Genomic DNA, 18,314 nt, shown 5'->3' with positions numbered 1-18,314 from the left:
TCGCTGCTGACCCCTTGCTTGTTAGTTTTTATGAGAATACATAAGTATGTAAGTGACAACCCCCTTAACCCCCACTGGCCAGAGCATACATTACCTCCTCCCCGCTCCGGCTTGCTTCAGGGGTTCTCAGCTGGACGTCCTGCTCAGCCAATCAGTGCACTGCCCCGCCGCAGCCACTGATTGGCTAAGCAGGACACTCACACGACTGGAGTTCCCGAAGCAAGCTGGAGTGTGGACCTGGTAATGTATGTACTGGCCGGCAGGGGTTAAGGGGGCTGTCACTTAAATACTCGCAGTGGGATGTCAATGAGTATGTATTCTCATTAAAAATGAAAGGCAAGGGATCCACAGCGGTTTTTGATGCGAATTTGCTGCGTGAAATCCCCTGCAAATCCGGTGTTTGTGTTTCTACCCTGAAAGGGACATTTGCAGCACCCAGGAGGCTCGCTCGGCTACTGGGTGCTGCAAGTGATGATGGCTCAGGGAGCCCAGTGTATTGCAGGAGTTTGCCACTGGGCCCCCTGATGTAGTGGGCCCCGTAACAGCTGCTATGGTGGTAGTTACTCCCCTGGGTCTGTGCTAAACTTTCCATCATGCTACAGATACACCATATGTAGAAAAGGCAACAAAGTTACAAAAATCCATGTTTATGCAGGTTATCTCAACAATGACATTTCAACTGACTATTATATAATAAATATTTTTACCCCTTTAAATCTGACAGGTGTATTACCGCATTGTCTGGGAAAGCCATGTGGCAAACCTACCTTTACCGTTTCCAGCAATTTCCTTGACAAACCAAGCCCTTTTTACCATTTTCAGGTGGACTTTTTATGCAATCAGGGAGGAAATACGTTTTTAGTTTTACCCATTATGTGTGGGAACAGCATAAATAAAGACTATAATAGATAAACTAGGCTTCCTGCAGGCCGAGCTGCAGAGGACAGAGCACAGTTTACATATAAACAGCCGTTCCCATCAGAGAGACAGATCAGACAGGAAGTGTGCGGCCAGAGATTACAGTCATTCACGTCTCAGATAACAGGAGTTTGCATGTTTTTACAGCATTAAGCGGATGAAGTGCGATGAGAGCTGGTAAGACTCTTTGATCCTGATTTTTAAAGGTCTGATTTATGATTCTATATGGAGAACTGCAAAATAAACATTTTTAAATAATAATAATAATAATAATAATAATAATAATAATAATAATAATAGTGTTTATTAAATGATCAGACAATTTCCTTCCATTTAGAAAGACGGGAGAAAAGCTTAGGAGCCAAACATCACTATAGTGGACAGGTCCCACACAGCATTTTTGGGGCAATTTTATGTTCAACTTCTAGAGCCAAAGCCAGAAGGTATTTAAAGGGAACCAATCATCATAAAATAGTTATATACCTACCAAATGTTGCTAAACCGCTAATCATACACATATACACACATATCATACATACATACATACATATATCTGTTCCCTGGGTCTCTACCTGCTGTGACCTGCAAACTTACTTTTATCAACTCCTGCACTGTACTTAAAGCGACTCTGTACTCACAATCTGACCCGCTCAAACAGCCTTGTAACTTCGGATAGCTGCTTTTAATCCAAGGTCTGTCCTGGGGTCTGATCGGCATGTGATGCAGCTATTGTCCTAAAAAACTACTTATAAACTTTTAGCCCTGTGTCAAATTCGTGTGGCCTACAGTGTGTGTCCGCCCTAGGATGACAAGCCTCCCTGCCCGCCTCACCACTAGGAATGCCCCCGGGCCAGATTTTTCCCTTTCATTATCTGAACACGGCAAAGGAGCCTTGAAGGGGTACTCCAGCAGGGGGGCTTTTTTTGGGGGGACCTGGGAGGAGGTGGCTGAGGCAAACGACGTCCACTCACCTCCCCAGTTCCAGCGGCGGGTCCAGCATTGTGGCGTTCCGGTCCCCGGTTCCCAGCCGCTTCCTGGTGTCTGACGCGGGCCCGAGACGTGACGTTTCAGGTCCTCTCAGCCAGTCAGTGACGGAGGCGGGATCCATTTCAAGTGCGCTCAGATCCCGCCTCTGTCACTGACCTGACATATCGTCTCGGGCCTGCGTCAGACACCAGGAAGCAGCCGGGAACCGGAGCGCTGCGATGCAGGACCCGCCGCTGGAACCGGGGATGTGAGTGGACGTCGTTTAATCAGCCACCTCCTCCCCGGGCCCAGGAAAAAAATGCCCCCCCGCTGGAGTACCCCTTTAACAATCCCTGTGCAGTGTTCACACAGGTCATGAGGTGATGAATAGGAGAAATTGTTCTTGGGGCATTCCTAATGATGAAGAGGGTTGGTAGGAGGGACGGAGTGGCGGTCCAAGCCTGGGGCATAGACACTCTAGGCCACGCTAATTTGACACAGGGCTGCAAGTTTAAAAGTTGTTTTTTAGGACAATAACTGCATCACCTGCTGAACAGACCCCAGGACAGATCTTGGATTAAAAGCAGCTATCCGAAGGTACAAGTGGTTTGGGGGGGTCAGATTATGGGTATAGAGTCACTTTAAATGCAGGAGAACTAGTCATTTGGGCGGTCCCTGAGGCCCAACTATTCACAATCCTGGGGCTGGCGAGGCGCTATAATCATACCTCTGGGCGTTCTGTTATTTGATTTATGCAGCTCCCTGTAGCAATCATACTGGTTATTGCCCAGTTTTCCTAGATGTATTGGTGCCCATTTGGGTTTTTAATGTTTTATTTAATTACAGCACCTCACCAACCCCAGGACGGAGACTAGCTTGGCCTCAGGGATTGCGCAAGTGACTAGTTCGCCCACATTTTCAAACAGAGCAGGAGTTGATAAAAGTAAGTTTGCGGGTCACAGCGGGCCTTCAGTGTATCATTAGCGGTTTAAGCAACATTTGGTAGGTTTATAAAGAATTTTTGATGATTTGTTCCCGTTAAAAAGAACTGAAAAAAAAAACAAGCAGAGGACACATACTTAGGGCCACTTCACACTGAGCAAGATCGTCGGAATCCCTCTCCTCTCCGCTCAAAGAACTAACATGTTCGTTCCTGTAGCTGAGAGCGGCGGCAGCGGAGGAGCGCGCGCCCTCTACATTCACTTACAGCAGCACACTGAGCACAGCAGGATTCCGACGATCTTGTTCAGTGTGAACTGGCCCTTAAATCTGGATCAAAAACGTCATAAAACACCATACACCAGATTACTGTAAAATGTCCACCATCTGTAAGACCACATGGACGTGCACATTGCTATACACCCTGATCACCAGGTGGCACCATACTATGTAGGCCAACATTATAAAGCTTTGCTGTTTCATCTTTTAACAGCATTTAAGTGGTGCATTTTGGTATTTCTGATGATGTATATACAGTTTTGGACAAGAAGGCTGTGGGCAGGCTGTGGTTACTATGCTTTCCTTCTTATTTGTAAATGATAGTGGTCTGCCAGTTTGACCCAACATGTTTCTGGCACTATTATTTGTACAAACAATCCCAAAAGACTTCAAATCAGTCACGTTGTGGCTGTCCAGAGTCCCATGTGCACGGCCAGCCTCTCCTCTCCCTCTGACTCTACAGAATCTACATATATGTTCCACAACATTATTCGACTTTGGCAGAACCAAACATCCATTTTGCCTGTTGCCTCTGATTTGTATTATGTCTATGATCATGCCGACGAACAGATGTGAATTATTGCCAGTTGCTTTAGTCACATTGCTACCGATATGTGAATGATAAGCAGCCACAGGCAGCTACTGCTCATCTTCTCAACATCAGACTTCAATACTTATCTGATGATTCACAAAAAAATATATATTATCAAGCATGTGGACTAGATAGCAGACATGTGACATTGTTCTTTAGAGCTACAAAAAAATGTTTTGCTCAACATTTTCTCCATTAAAAGCCATAGCTGCCTCCTAAAAAATTCTGTAGGTTGCCCTTGGAAACAGACAGCAGCATAGCTCCACCCTGCTGTCAGACATGTGCGATCTCCAAAGTTGTAACAGACATCCAAGCTCCCACAATGCACTGCTTTCTGTTGTTAGGAAACCAGAAGATTTCTAAAATGAGCTTTCGATGTGAATGGAGAAGAAAAATTATTACAAAAGGACAAAAGTTCAGGAGAGGTCAACCTATTCCAGTTTCCATCTCGCCATTTAAATAAAGAGGGTCAGTAATAATAAGGATTTCTGGTTCATAGACAACACATGGCCGCAGTCACAGCAATGATGTCGATATGGATGACACAGGAATATTGTTTGTTATTTTTACTCAGTTAAAGCCTGTCTGGTGTTTAGGAGAACAGAGGACTGGAAGGCGCTGGAACTGGAGCTGCAGGTAATGGGGTAGGAATTTACAGCGACAAAAAGGGAAGACTTAAAAAGATCATAGCAGACAAAGTGCTACTGCCGGGGAAAGTTCATGCTGTGTAGAAAATAAAATAAATGAGAGAAAAGGTTTTTTTTTTTTTTTAAATAATGTTTGTTATTACCGATTATTAACTGAAGTCAATGGAATGACAGGCGGCTCAATACAAATAGTGTATTGACTAACAGATGTTTTTTTGCGTGGACATCAAATTAATGTTCATGACAATTAATCACTGATGTTATTTTTAGTTGTTCACACACTTTTTTTTTTTTTTATTACCGTCTTTACTACTACTTCAATGGACCTTCAAAAAAAAAAAAAAAACACACCCTAAAGAGCTTGAACTAGAATAATGCACCAACAGCTGTCAGTGTAATGACGGGCGCCCAAAACGCAAAATGACTGACATTTGGTACTCGAAATGATGGACGTCATTTTGAGGGGGAAAAAAAAAAAAAAACATTGTGTGAACAAATGTCGCAATATGGTTTTATAGGACTGGTCTGACAGATGGATATGGTTTATACTGCCTCCTGTACAAATATATAGAGAGGCTAAAGGTAGCAGGGATTATATTTACCTAGTAATAAACTCATATAATAACAAGGCCACATCACTGCTTTCACCTTCTATACTGCATGGACTGCCTATGCCCGGTTTGTGGCTGTGTAAGCAGGGTGGATCATCTGCCTTAAGGGACAAACCTCACCTGAGAAATCCACTTTTGGGCAACTTACACACATGGCAGAACTGCTGTCAGTATGCGGTACAGATTCTCCAGCACAAATCCACAGCAGTTTACAGTACATATGATTGGGCACTCAAAACCTCATCCACACATTGTGGAAAATATCAGCATGGAAACACAAGTGTGGTGAGGATTTTCAGTCATCTTGCAGGATAATTGCAGATGGTCAATGTAGATTTTATTCTTTTAATTTATAATGTGAAATCCATGGCACAATCTATGGCAATCATGGCATGAAGATTTTGCCAAAAGGTTTGTTGAAAAAAGTAACACTTGCTGTGAAACATAATAGGCTGTATGGATTCCTATACAATGCCCCCCCCCCCCCCCCCCAAAAAAAAAAAAAAAAAAAAAACCCAAACATACCATGGGATGCACATGCATTTCTTCAACAATGTAGCCAATGGACAACATATGCTGCTGTATAGCTAAAATATTGGAATATATTGTGTTTTACACAGGAAGTACAACATATACCTTTCAAAAAGGATCAGATGCAAAAAGCAGGGAGAGCTACTCATATAGCCAGCATCTGGGAGTCAGTCAAAGATGGATTTCTTCTTTACAATATAGATATGGATACCAGATGTATACAATACCCCTTATCCCCAGAGATACTCACGTTCCCAATACATCCCGGAATTCATAAATATCTCTTATGTCTTCTGCTCTCTTCTTCCAACTTGGCCCATCCTCTCCCAAGGGCATCCTGAAAGGTATTCCTTAACCACTTAGTGTTGATAGAAATTTCCGCCAAGTCTAAAGAGGAATAACAAAAAAAGACTGAAACAAACAACATTCTCGGAATCTGCTTATACAATAAAAAGGCAAACACATGACATGGCCCATCATACTAGTCTACACTTTTAAAGGGTTCTCCATTTTGAGCGATTAAATGGTGTCCCTTCCATTGCGGAGACCCTCAACAAGCAGCTGTAATCTGTAGGGAAACCTGGAAAAGTTTTCCTGCAGTGTGATGAAAACCCTCCCCTCTGTGACGCGGCAGAACGTCACACTGGGGCGGATGAGCGCACCTCCAGTGCTTCAGGCCGGACAGGTGACCGGGAACAGACCGGTACTGTGCGTGGGAAGCGGACCGCTGTTCAAAAAAAAAAGAAAAAAAAAAAAAAAAAGGACCGCTGCATTAGCATCTCCAAACTGGTCTATTGATGTAAAAATCTTAAAGTGATGTACCTGCTGGTACATTTGCTTTAAATTAGCTTATATAACAGCCCACTAGGTCAAATGAATGCTGTACGCCACAGTATATGTTGGTATTGTTGGCATCTTGTTCTTGGCAATCTTTCACGGCTTTGTTGTAGACCTTATAGTCCATTGAGTCTAATTGGCCATTTAGGCTAAAAGCTTTCTGGAAAATGATGTTTCAGTTCATTCAATATAATTATTTATAGCAGCTGAAATAGATGTCACAAGTTCTAGAAGACAGCGGAACATAACTTTACAGGCACTTTGACACCTCTGTAACACACACAGGTTATCTTTAGTATATCCGATGGCTCCAAATAGCCTGACTTGGAATAACCACCTAGGCAGACGTTTAAGCCTAACCCCACTCAAATGTTTAAAAGAGCTGTTTGATGGGTTCCTCACACTATAGAATTACTTTAGCTCTGCATTTAACACGGGTAAAATACTGGTGTAAACACTGGAAATGCCATGTTCTCCATGATAATTAAAAGGAAATGAATAAATAAAATAATGAATGTAAATTGCAAACATGCTTTATTTCACATATCCTATTAGTTTTGGAAGGTATAACGACAGTGACACTTTAAGCGGCCATATTTGCCATAACCCAAATTTCCCAGCAAAAGGCCCTACAAAATTAAAATTTATAACCTTCCATGTATTCCCTCCAATGCATACTGGCTATTTTGTTGTCCTCACTGTCTTACTTTCTGGCTAGTATACATCCTATAACTGCCTTCCTGCTCCTACTGTTCACTCTAGCTGGAAATTTAGCCAGATCTATCTCCCTCCCCACTACAAACACACACACACATAGTGGGAGTGGGTAGAGTTGGCCGAGTTCTCACTTAGAATGTATAGCAGGAACAGAAAGTGTGTTAAAGGCTTAACACTAGACAAGAAGTAGGGCAATAAAAAAAAAAAAAAAAAGAGTTGACATTCATACAGTACTGTACCAGGATCATACATTCATACAGTACTGTACCATAATAACAGTACTGTGCTGTAAACACTTAGCCTATCCTAACACCTACTGTATGCTAACACAGTACCCTACATAAGTATCAATAAACACATAGGTACATCAGGTGGCATCAGCAGAGTCTGGCTTAGGTTTGGGAGCCATAATGCAGGGCGTTATAGCAGCCAGGAGACTCGTTTTTCTCAGTCTGGAACCTGTCACTGTATAGTATAGTACAGTACTGTACTGTATTCTTCCGCCACTGCACGTACTCTACTTACGACGGAACCGCGTAGGTCGGAACAAGGCGTCGGAACAAAGCATCGTAACCACGAAACGTCGTAACTCGAGACCGTCGTAACCCGAGGACCACCTGTATACGCAGGTGATTTGGTGCTCTGTATTAGGAAAAAAACTGATTTCTAGCTACTATAAAGATACATTAAGAAATTAATGAGCGCCAAAATAAAAAGCTCAATAGTGCACATTGCTTTAATGCAGCTAAAACTATGATTTATAAAAAATTGTTGAAAACTACAGAGCTGGGATTACAGGAAAGTAATATAAATCACATCTTAAGACTCTTAAAAATCCTAATTCCAATGACTACTTATAACCATCTAGAAAACAAGCTGAGCAGGTTTATACAGAACAATGGTTACTAATCCCCAATATGACGCTGGCCAATAACTGACTGGCTTACATGACCTTTCTTTTAAGAGCTGAAAATATGTAATAGCTATATGTGTACAGGACAAAGCACTGCAACCTGTGGCTCAACCACAACTCCGAATATGCTCCTCCAGCTGTCACTCCACCTGATTCCCTCATACACATGCACACTGAGCTTAGCCAAGCTGGGGGTATAAGGCTGGGCTCACACTGCATTTGGGTGGTTTGTTGGAGGTATACCCACAATAAGGTACATTGCTATATACTGTAGCATACTTGCAGCTGGTCCATTCAGTTTGATGGATTGAACATAGTCTAGTATTGACTAGATTTAGTTCATTTGATATATAAACCCCACTGCCCGTAAATAAGTATGCGTTCAGGAAGAAAAAAAAACCACACACACACAAACACACAGAACGTGGTTACTAGTAGAAAAAGTTCTGGTCTCCTAAATTAAACAAACTCACCAGGTAAAGTGACACCTAACATGTCTGAAGGCCCTATTACACGAGCCGATGTTGAGGAGGAAGAGAGTCTGATCGGCGATCACTTCCTCCTTGTTTCCTGCTCATTGTCTGTGCTATTACATGCACAGATATAGACCATGAAGGAGCGGGGGGCCGTGGGAAGCTGGGGGAGCGCTGCCTGGATGATCTTTAGATTGTCCAGGTGACCCATAGAAGATAGTGGCAGCCTGCTGATGCTGCCCTTATTATACGGAACGACGCGCAGCAGAGTGTGCTAATTGTTTCGGCATATTGAAAGATCACGATCAACCGATGTGCATCAAGCCCTTCAACAAGCCCTGTTACACCAAGCGATGTGGTATCTGCAGGAAAGGTCGGTAATCGGCCAAGTATTGATCCTTCTTTCCCCTCAGACGTCTGGACATCCCTATACACAGCGAAATTAGACAACTTAAAGCAGATTACAGACAGTAGATATTTAAGGACAGATACCTTCAAACTCAATGGGATCGGGAAACAATCTAATGTATATGGGAACAGCCTTATTGTCCCATTGACTTATCTAAACATTTACCCAAAAGATAAGTGGAATCTGATGTCTCTTGCCCCCCCTAATGAAAGGACACGCCAAGCCGAATGTTCCTAGGAAGTCTGAGAAGATAGCTGTGGGCTAAAGTGTTTCACAACATGGTTTCACAAGAAACCATGTTGCTTGAGGATATAAAAGCAGTAAAACAAGAAGAAGAAGCTATGCTGGAAAAAAAGTTTTTAAGTCTTTTTATAAGAGCTGCCTCTTCTGGCCACTCATGGAGGGAGACTTAAAGGGGTTGTCCAGGATTAGAAAAAACATGGCTGCTTTCATACAGAAATAATCTGTCTATGGGCTGTGTCTGGTATTGCAGCTCAGCAAAACTGTAGTGAGTGGGGATAAGCTGAAATACCAGACATAACCTGTGGATACGATTGGCACTGGATATGCTCTTAGATAAGCACCAGAACCACCATAGGGTTGAGAAACTATAAGACACATTTATGAAACTTAGATGTAGGGCATACGCCAGGGAGAAGGTTCAGATTCGCCGCTTCTCCCTGGCGTACACCTGCTGTATCCCCTGCTCATCTCAGCAAAGCGGGGAGGAGGCCCTGCCTTGCTGCGCCTCATTTTTATTACGTTCACAGGCGTAAAACAAGATTCAAATCTACACTTGCTGGAAGCAGGTGTTGATTTGGTACGCTAGGCGGATGGCTGTCCGGATTCAGTAACAGGTGTGCGCCTCTTAATGAATTCAGCCTGGAAAAAGGGGACAGGCCCTAATTTAAGATGTCCCCTCAAGATGTTCACATCCACCTGGAACACTCGAAGACCAAAGAAAATATTCCTGAACATTTAGAATTTCTAACATTTCCTAAATTAGAGTTCAAACGACTATTCAGAATTTTGTTATGTGTCACCATCGGTAGGAGAAAATCCAACAGATGCAAACCTCAAGAAATCCTACTCTCTGGTTGCATTACCTGTCTCCATTAATAGCTTCTTCAAGTATCAGGCATTTATTTTTCCTTTCTTTCCGAATACATTTAATCAACCTTTTTTTAAATAACTACATCTCATGGGTTACCATGACAACAGCAGCAGCTCATATAAGTGTACAGAGAGATCCCCCCCAATCCTCCCACCCATAAGAACACCTCTGACACTTGTTAGAAACCTCTGCAGTTTGCGTGCAGCAACCACCCTTCCAGAAATAGTCTACTGATGGAGGCCTCTCCGCGCTGTACTATATTCCTCAATTGTTACAGGAACCCATTGGAGTGTTAAGCAGAAGTAGGGCTCCCGATTTATTTTTAGACAGAAAAACTAGGGCACCCTCGACAATGATGCTACCCAGCCCTATCAGTCTTGTAAATGTGGATGTCCTGGTTTCTCATCAAGATCCAAATTAGTCACTCAACGTAAGAAAGACAACCAAAAATATCCAGCGGTAAATTGTTCTACTGGCAAACAAAGACTGGAAGACTCTCGAAGAAGACTCTCTTGATGAAACCAAACAGAAATAAATACCAAAAACAGATAGTATTTGCAAAGTTCACAAAACTGACCAAACACTCAGTTCTGGTCTTCAATAAGGTTGAGGAGACATCTCCTTTGTGTCTTATTGATTTGCAGTCAATGTGAGTTAACATATAAGAGGGTAAAGAAGATGTAAAGACAGAAGACTGTCATGCTTGAAAGAGAAAAATGAATAGGGTGGCCACAAAGGTGGATGGATACAATGGAAAAAAAAACAGAAACATGTGGTCATTAAAGACCCAGTCATGTTAATTGTAGGTTTCCATAACGGCCACTTAGTTCATTAAAGACCACCACTACCCTGAATGTGGGGACTGAAAACTTCTTCATTAAAGGAGAAATCCAACAAGGGGATTTAAAAGGAAAAAAGAAAAAAGGCAAAGGAACATAAACAAGCTTACCTCACCTCTCACTGTGCCCCTCCAGCGTCGAATTGCTGCTCCAGGATCTATTTCCAGCAGACGTCACAACCGAGTTAACTGACTGCCACTCAGCCAATCAGTGACTGGGGCGGGACACCGCTGCAGTCAATGAATGGCTGAGCGGGGAATCCATCAGCCGGGAAGGCATTTTCCTTCACATCGCAACATCAGGGAAATGCCTACCGACGGGGGTCCCGGAGCCGTTGTGGCAGCTTGGCATGTGGAGAAGTTAGTGTTCTGTAGTAAGTTCCCCTCTGCCCCTGCCTAAAAAAAATGTCTGGACTTCTCCTTTAAAGTGGAAATCTACGTACTTGTAACAAAAGAAGAAAAAAAAACAACAAAAGAAACAAAACAGAGGGCAGGAGGTAGTCGGAACAAAACAATCACCCGTCACCATGCCCCCACTCATTGTCATGACCTGGCAGGAACTACCTGCTCAGACAGTCAGTGACTGCAGAGAGATCTCGCCTCTCACTGACTTGCTGAGTGGATATTTCTGAACCGTGTGGTGACATCACAGACAGACGGGGAGCAGCTGCAGTAGCCGATTTTGAATGGTAATTTCCCTTTTTTATTGATACCGAGAAAAATTATAATGAAAAGATTTTTTTTTAATGTATTTTGGACAGACTCCTGGTTGTGGCCAAAAGAAACTTACAAAGAGACTATATATGAACCGAGTCACGCTGGTATTACACAGCATATAACATTTGCTTATGAAGCCGCACAACCAAATGCATACACCTTTTGCTATAGGGGCATGGTACACTGGCCACATGCACTAAAGAAAGCATATCAATCAAGTCCAACAGGTCATCCATCCCACCAAGAGAGTCAGTATTCATCAAAATGTGTCAACTAAGTCGGCCTATAGCTGGGGCTACAAAGCCATTCCCAGTTGCACAACCAGGAACCACCATGTCGCACCGCCTGGTCACGCGACTCCATTACTCATACAAGTGAATATAGGTTGTGTTGTGACTCACAAGTGAATGAAACCAAGCGGTCGCAAAAAAAATCCATCCTGGATATTTTGCAAAAGCAGGGTCGCGGAGTAGCGACACAACCCCAACTGACTTGTATTAGTGATGAAGTCATGTGACTAGGCAGTGCGACACAGTGGTTCCTACTATCAATGGCCGTGTAGCCTGAAACTACAGCCTGCCAATCTGGTTGACCATAAAAGCAAACTAAGGCCCCCTTCACACGTCCGGAAAAACCACCCGGATTTCCCAACAGGAAATCCGGACAGATTTCCGGACGCATACTTTCATTGGACACGGACACCCTTCCGGAATTTTCCGGAAGGGTGTCCGTTCCGGAAAATAGGACCCGATTTTTTAGAACCGGTCCTATTTTCGTCCGGAAATCCGGCCCGGACGCCCCCATAGGAGTCTATGGGAGCGTCCGGGCCCCGGACGCTTTCCTGATGCACATCAGGAAAGCGTCCGGAGTTCCACTCACTCCGGCACCCCCGCACCCCCCCCCGCGGCCACTCGCGGCACCCCCGAACCCGCACCCCCCCTTCCCACGGCCACTCGCGGCACCCACCCACCCCGGCGGCCAGGAGACCAGGACAGGTGAGATTAAAACTCCCATCATGCCCTGCTGACAGGCCATGATGGGAGTTGTACCTCTGCAGCCTGTGGCCATCCAGGTTGCAGAAGTACAACTCCCACCATGTCCTGCTGACAAGTCATGATGGGAGTTGTACTTCTGCAACCTGGATAGCCACAGGCTGCAGAAGTACAACTCCCATCATGTACTGCAACCTGGGTGACCACAGACTGCAGAAGTACAACTTCCATCATGACCTGTCAGCTGGGCATGATGGGAGTTGTAATTCTGCAAGCTGTGACCATCCAGTTTGCAGAAATACATGTCCTATTTTTCTTCTCATCAGGAAATCCTGAAGGTTTTTCCTGATGGTTTCCTGAAGGTAAAAACGGATTACTGTCAGGAAATCCTGATACTTTCCTGATGACATTTAAGGCCTCCTGATCAGGATTTCCTGACAGTAAAAACTGACACGGACGTGTGAATGGGGCCTAAGCAAATATTCATGTCCATGAACCACAGGCAGCTAGGATCTTATCACGTGTCCACTTCAGTGGTAATAAACTTGGCAACGTTTCCAAATGATTGGTTATTTCAACCCGAATATTTTATTTAATCGGTTCAGGGAAGAAACAGAGTGCTGCACCTCACACCCATGGCTGATACTAGTGCCGCTAGGCTAAATAAAAAACACATCAGAATTCTGTATGTGAATTGATCAAGCCATACTGCCCCATGTACCTCGTGCCGGTATCTGATACACATGGGTCCCTACACTAAGTCCACACCGTGCCAGTCAGTGGCCACCAACCCCGCAGGCGTGCACAGCCAGGGAACGGGGGCCATGGGACGGCCCTGCGACCCCCATGCCACAGGACCAGACCCAAAAACACCACACCAGAACCCGGCCAGCACCGCCGGCGGAGAAGGTCGCCCCCAAGCAGCACAAGTCTGGATAAGGTATTACACATCACATTATATTTAATCGCCATATATATGTCAAAGATAGCAGACATAAGGCAGCTTTTCATATTATTAGTTTTGGCAATCTCTACACAGTATGTAATATATTCCAAACATGGCAGAAGCAATACTATATGGCACATGCTGTAGGAAACAACATGACCAAAAAAAAAAAAAAAAAAATGGTCAGGAATCTACTTGAAAAGCAACAGTCCTCCAGATGAGAAAATAAAGTCTTTAAAGTATAGACATTTTCAGTCAGCGTTCGCTCTCCTCTCTTCACTAATTGGCGCTGTGTTGAGAGGAAGGAAGCGCAGCCTTTGATCCCAGTCCAAGTGATGAATATTCAATGATCAGTCCCTGCGTGCAAACATCTACCTGAACTCAAGGGGGACATTTCTTTACGCAATCGACTCTGAAAATAAATTAAGACGAGGGAAATATCACTGCAGAAGAGCAAAACAGAACGAGGGGGAATAGGTGTCTGGAATTAGCTGCAAAGCTTGAAAACTGAATGAATTTTAAAATTTAGACTGTTAATTTATCCTATTTTTCTGGAAATTTCTAGATGCCTCATCTAGGTTACACATGTATGGGGTATGGTATGTACAGAGAAGGTGTTAAGTAATAAAGTATTTTTAAACACAGTACATAATAATCCTATTTGTGCACTGTATGACGGTAATATCTGGGCGCTGTATGGCAGTATTATATTGGTCTCACCCTCCTCCCCTATGCTGATTTCCGTGAAATTGCTATTTTTCTATGTTCATAGAAATACAAATATAGTTAGCACATTCTTTAGGGTGAGAAAACTCACACTTGTGAGCAGATAACCCAACATTCAACATTCAACATGAAAAGAAACACTAGATAATGGTATTAGATCAGTCCTCAGAACAAAGAATCTTCACATAGTCCGCTAACAGCCATATACAGGAATAAAAAATGGTTCAATAGACACCATAGGGCTTATTTATAAAAAGAGCAAAAATAATAAAATTGCTTATTGCAACCAAATACTTTCTATTGCTATGGGTAACACATATTTGCTTCTATGATGGTTTATAACTGTGTCCCAAAGACAATGGCACCAAACAATACTTTCTCTACTTGTGCACTAGTGACATCATTCTTTACCACACAGCTAATAGCCAAAAAACAGAATTAAAGGGGTTATCTAGTAAAAATATTTTTCTTTCAAATCAACTGGTTTCAGAAAGTTCTATGAAATTTAATTTACTTCTAATCAAAAATCTCACGCCTTCCCATACTTATCAGCTGCTGTATGTCCTGCAGGAAATGTTTTCTTTTCAGTCTGACACAGACTGCAGAGACAGGAACTGACCAGAGCAGGAGAGATTTTCAATGGGAATTTGCTGCTGCTCTGGACAAGTCCTGTCTTGGCCAGAGATGTCAGCAGAGAGCGCTGTGTCACACTGAAAAGAAAACAACACTTCCTGCAGGACATAAAGCAGACGATAAGTATGGAAAGACTTAAAGAGGATGTACCATCAGGTACATCCTGTTTAATCTGACCCAGGGATAGAACATCGCAGTCACGGGGAAGCCGGTGCCGCGGTCCGTTTTATGAACTGCGGCCTGGTTCCTGTGTACGGCACCATTCTATCCACGGGTCCCGGGCGGGAGCTGAAGCACAGGAGGCGGGCTGGTCCGCCCCCAGTGGGAGGGAATTTCCTCCCCTCTATGACGCAGCCCGCCTCCTGTGCTTTAGCTCCGGCCCGGGACCCATGGATAGAAGGGCTTCATACACGGGAACCGAGCCACGGTTCCAAAAACGGACAGCGGCACCGTTCTATTCCTGGGTCAGATTAAACAGGATGTACCTGAAGGTACATCCTCTTTTAGATTTTTAAACAGAACTAAATTACAAATCTATATAAAACTTTCTGAAACCAGTTAATTTAAAAGAAAAAGATTTTAGCTGGATAACCCCTTTACATATAGCAACCAATCAGATTGGTTGTTTAGCTTAGAGTGGCCACCATCTAAACCACACCTGCTATTTGATTGGCTGCATTGGACATGATGAGCTTGTAGTGGCTGTCTTGATGGCAATAATATTATTGCCAAATGACCATCCCACAGCAACTTTTATCACCTTTAAGAAATATCTATGTTAATTCAAATCCCTTTGGCAAGAGCTGGAGCGGCCATTCAAATGTATGAAGAAGCTGCTAAAACTAAATTGTTAGAACTTGAAAACACATTACGATCAGCGACGGCCTATACGCGTCACTCCCATAAATATCTCATGAGATCCAAATACATTTTAGCATCATGTATTTTTTCAGGACGCATCAAACTTGTTTAAGTGCAAGGAAGCAAATTTATTTTTTAATGGACCAGTGAATGCATGTCGCATGAAAAAGTCAATGGAGGTAAAAGGAGGTGACATATTGGGGCTGATTTACTAACATCTGTCTGGTTTTGATCAACCGTTATTTCTATATTTTCTGGTTGGAACTAAAGAACTTTTTGTTATAATAAACTTTATCTGCCATGGTTTTCCTAATTCTTGTAATTTTTGTGAGTTTAGGAACCATCCATACTGAGCACCTACCTTCAGATGAGGTGTGTGCTTACAGATCTCCTCTACTACTAGATTTATTCAGGTGTCTCACGTCCTTAAAGGGGTACTCCAGTGAAAAGCTTTTTCCCAGTAATTGCAACACATTACAAAGTTATATAACTTTATATGTAATATGTTATATGTAATATGCTTCAATCACCTATCTGACCCTCTTCCCTATCTTTTCCCCTCAACCCCCACCAGGAAGTGAAGTAAACTCATTCTTACCTAATGACTGTTGACCCCAGGAAGCCATTTTAGGACAATGACATCATCAAGAGGGAGGCGGATCTAAGCCCTGTTCGGCCAGCCTCCCTTTGTCAGATGACTCAGGTTGCTTAGCGCTGATTGGATGAGCAAGCTGTAAGCCATCTAACAGTTTTACAGAGTCAGAGATCACAGGAGACAAAGTGCATCATGGGAAAGCCCAAACCAGGAAGTGAAGAAAAAATGAAGCCACCAACTGGAGCTTCAGGGACCTTTTTTTTTTTTTTTTTTTTTTAATCAGTGCTGGAGTACAACTTTAAGTGGCCTAGAAGTGGCTGATTTTTGGACTGGAAAACCCTCAAAAAATACCAAAAACTACCCTAACACTAAGGAAACGTGCAGGTACATCACCCAGCACGCTTCCCAAACATACCCTTGTAGCCTACATCCCATCTGTAAATAAGGTCCAGGAGAGAAAGAAGCGCTGCACCTCACACCTATGGCCGACACCAATGCCCCTGGGCTGCATACAAAAAACATCAGAAGTCTGTGTGTAAACCGATCAAGCCACACTGCTCCATGTACAAACGTGCAGGTCTCTGATACACATGGGTCCCTACACTAAGTTCACACTGTGTCGGTCAGTGACCACCACCCCCGCCAGGCGTGCACAGGCAGGGAAAGGAGGCCATGGAACGGCCCTGCAACCCACATGTCACAGGACCAGACCCAAAACAGCCCCCCCAAAAACACCCAGCCGGCACCACCAGCGGAGGAGGTTTCCCCCAAACAGCACAAGTCTGGATAATAAACCTTCTTACAATCTTACTTTTATAATGTCCCGTGCTGTATGTAAATTATGGGCAAGTAGTCATCTGGGCTTGTGGCTCCTCCATCTAGTCATGGTGCAGGGCTGGTTTCAGCACTGCAATCATGCCCCTCTGGACGTAAGTGAAAGCATACCCAGGTGACGTCAGAGGACAACAGCACTTTCAATTACGCCCAGGGGGGCGTGATTACAGTGCTGAAACCTGCCCAGGACACTAACTAGATGTACCAGCATGTTTCCTTAGTGTAAGGGCTGTTTTTGGCGTGGTTGGTTGCTGTTAAAGCACAACCCCATGACACACTAACTTTTTGGAATGGTCAGGTTTCTTGGATTATTGTTTCTCAAACCATTAGTAAACTGGCAGTGAAGATGGACACAAAAACAACTTTTTTCTGATGGAACAATATTAGTAAATCAGTCTCACAAAGCTATGGCTGTCATGGTATAAGGACTTGCTACCCAATTTTCTTCATTCCTGTACAACAAATCAGCCTATATATACAGTGATCGTTGGACATTTGATTACTGGTGGCTGAAGAAGTTGGATGCAGCCCTAAAAAAGTCTTGAAAAACATGGAAAGAGCCTATAGCTGTTTCCATGTTTTTCAGGCAGCCTTAGGATTGCTTCCAACTTCTTCAGCCACCGGTAATGAAATGCCGAGAACTCTACTATCCCGTGGACATTTCACGACAGTAGACAACTGGTAAGTATCTATAAACTTTACAATGGACATCTTGTAAGTAGAACATTTATTTGAAATTCTTGCAAACACAGCTAATGGTTGGGAAATAAGCCATAGGAATATTCTATATCAGAACTTTCCATGTATTCTTGGTCTGTGCGTGTAGCAAATGGACAGTTACAGTGGTAAATGGTATAGGAAGGGGGCAGAGTTACTGGAACAATTTGCAGATGGGGACCCAGAAGAAATGGGAGAGAAAAAAAAAATCAGTGTCTGCTTCCCAACTATGGGATGCTCCGGAAGGCATTAATATGCATGTGAATCTGACAGAAAGAAGAGTTCTAGAAAGGTCTGGATCTAAAGAATCCACGAGAAAGAAAATCCGCTCATTAACTGGCCCAAATATTAGTGATGAAAAGGAGAAAAGACGACAACTGATGCCTGGCTATATAATAACATGTAATTGGAAGAACCGACAATACTTCTAGGACGTATGCGCTCAGCGACTTCACCAGTTACTAGGCAACAGCACACGTAAGTAAAAAAACAACTAAGCCTACTCACTT

At 43.4% G+C, this 18,314-nt stretch overlaps 1 protein-coding gene across 4 annotated transcripts in view; it reads right to left on the bottom strand.

Annotated features, from left to right (window-relative positions):
• The window catches only part of CAMK1 (calcium/calmodulin dependent protein kinase I), a 116,024-nt gene that overhangs the window by 73,928 nt on the left and 23,782 nt on the right, over window positions 1-18,314 (bottom strand). For 3 of the 4 annotated variants that reach the window (XM_069966835.1, XM_069966833.1, XM_069966832.1), the window contains exon 2: window positions 5,734-5,870. In XM_069966835.1, the coding sequence (XP_069822936.1) occupies window positions 5,734-5,819 (86 nt within the window). In that variant the 5' untranslated portion in view covers window positions 5,820-5,870. Of the gene's footprint in view, window positions 1-5,733; window positions 5,871-16,257; window positions 16,359-18,314 lie in introns of those variants that run through there. The other variant, XM_069966834.1, reaches the window with a different exon arrangement.

Source organism: Dendropsophus ebraccatus, chromosome 4 (genome assembly GCF_027789765.1).
Source record: "Dendropsophus ebraccatus isolate aDenEbr1 chromosome 4, aDenEbr1.pat, whole genome shotgun sequence".
Classification (NCBI taxonomy): Eukaryota; Metazoa; Chordata; class Amphibia; order Anura; family Hylidae; genus Dendropsophus; species Dendropsophus ebraccatus.
The sequence above is the reverse complement of the archived record's forward strand: the minus strand, read 5'-3'. Positions and strand labels throughout refer to the sequence as shown.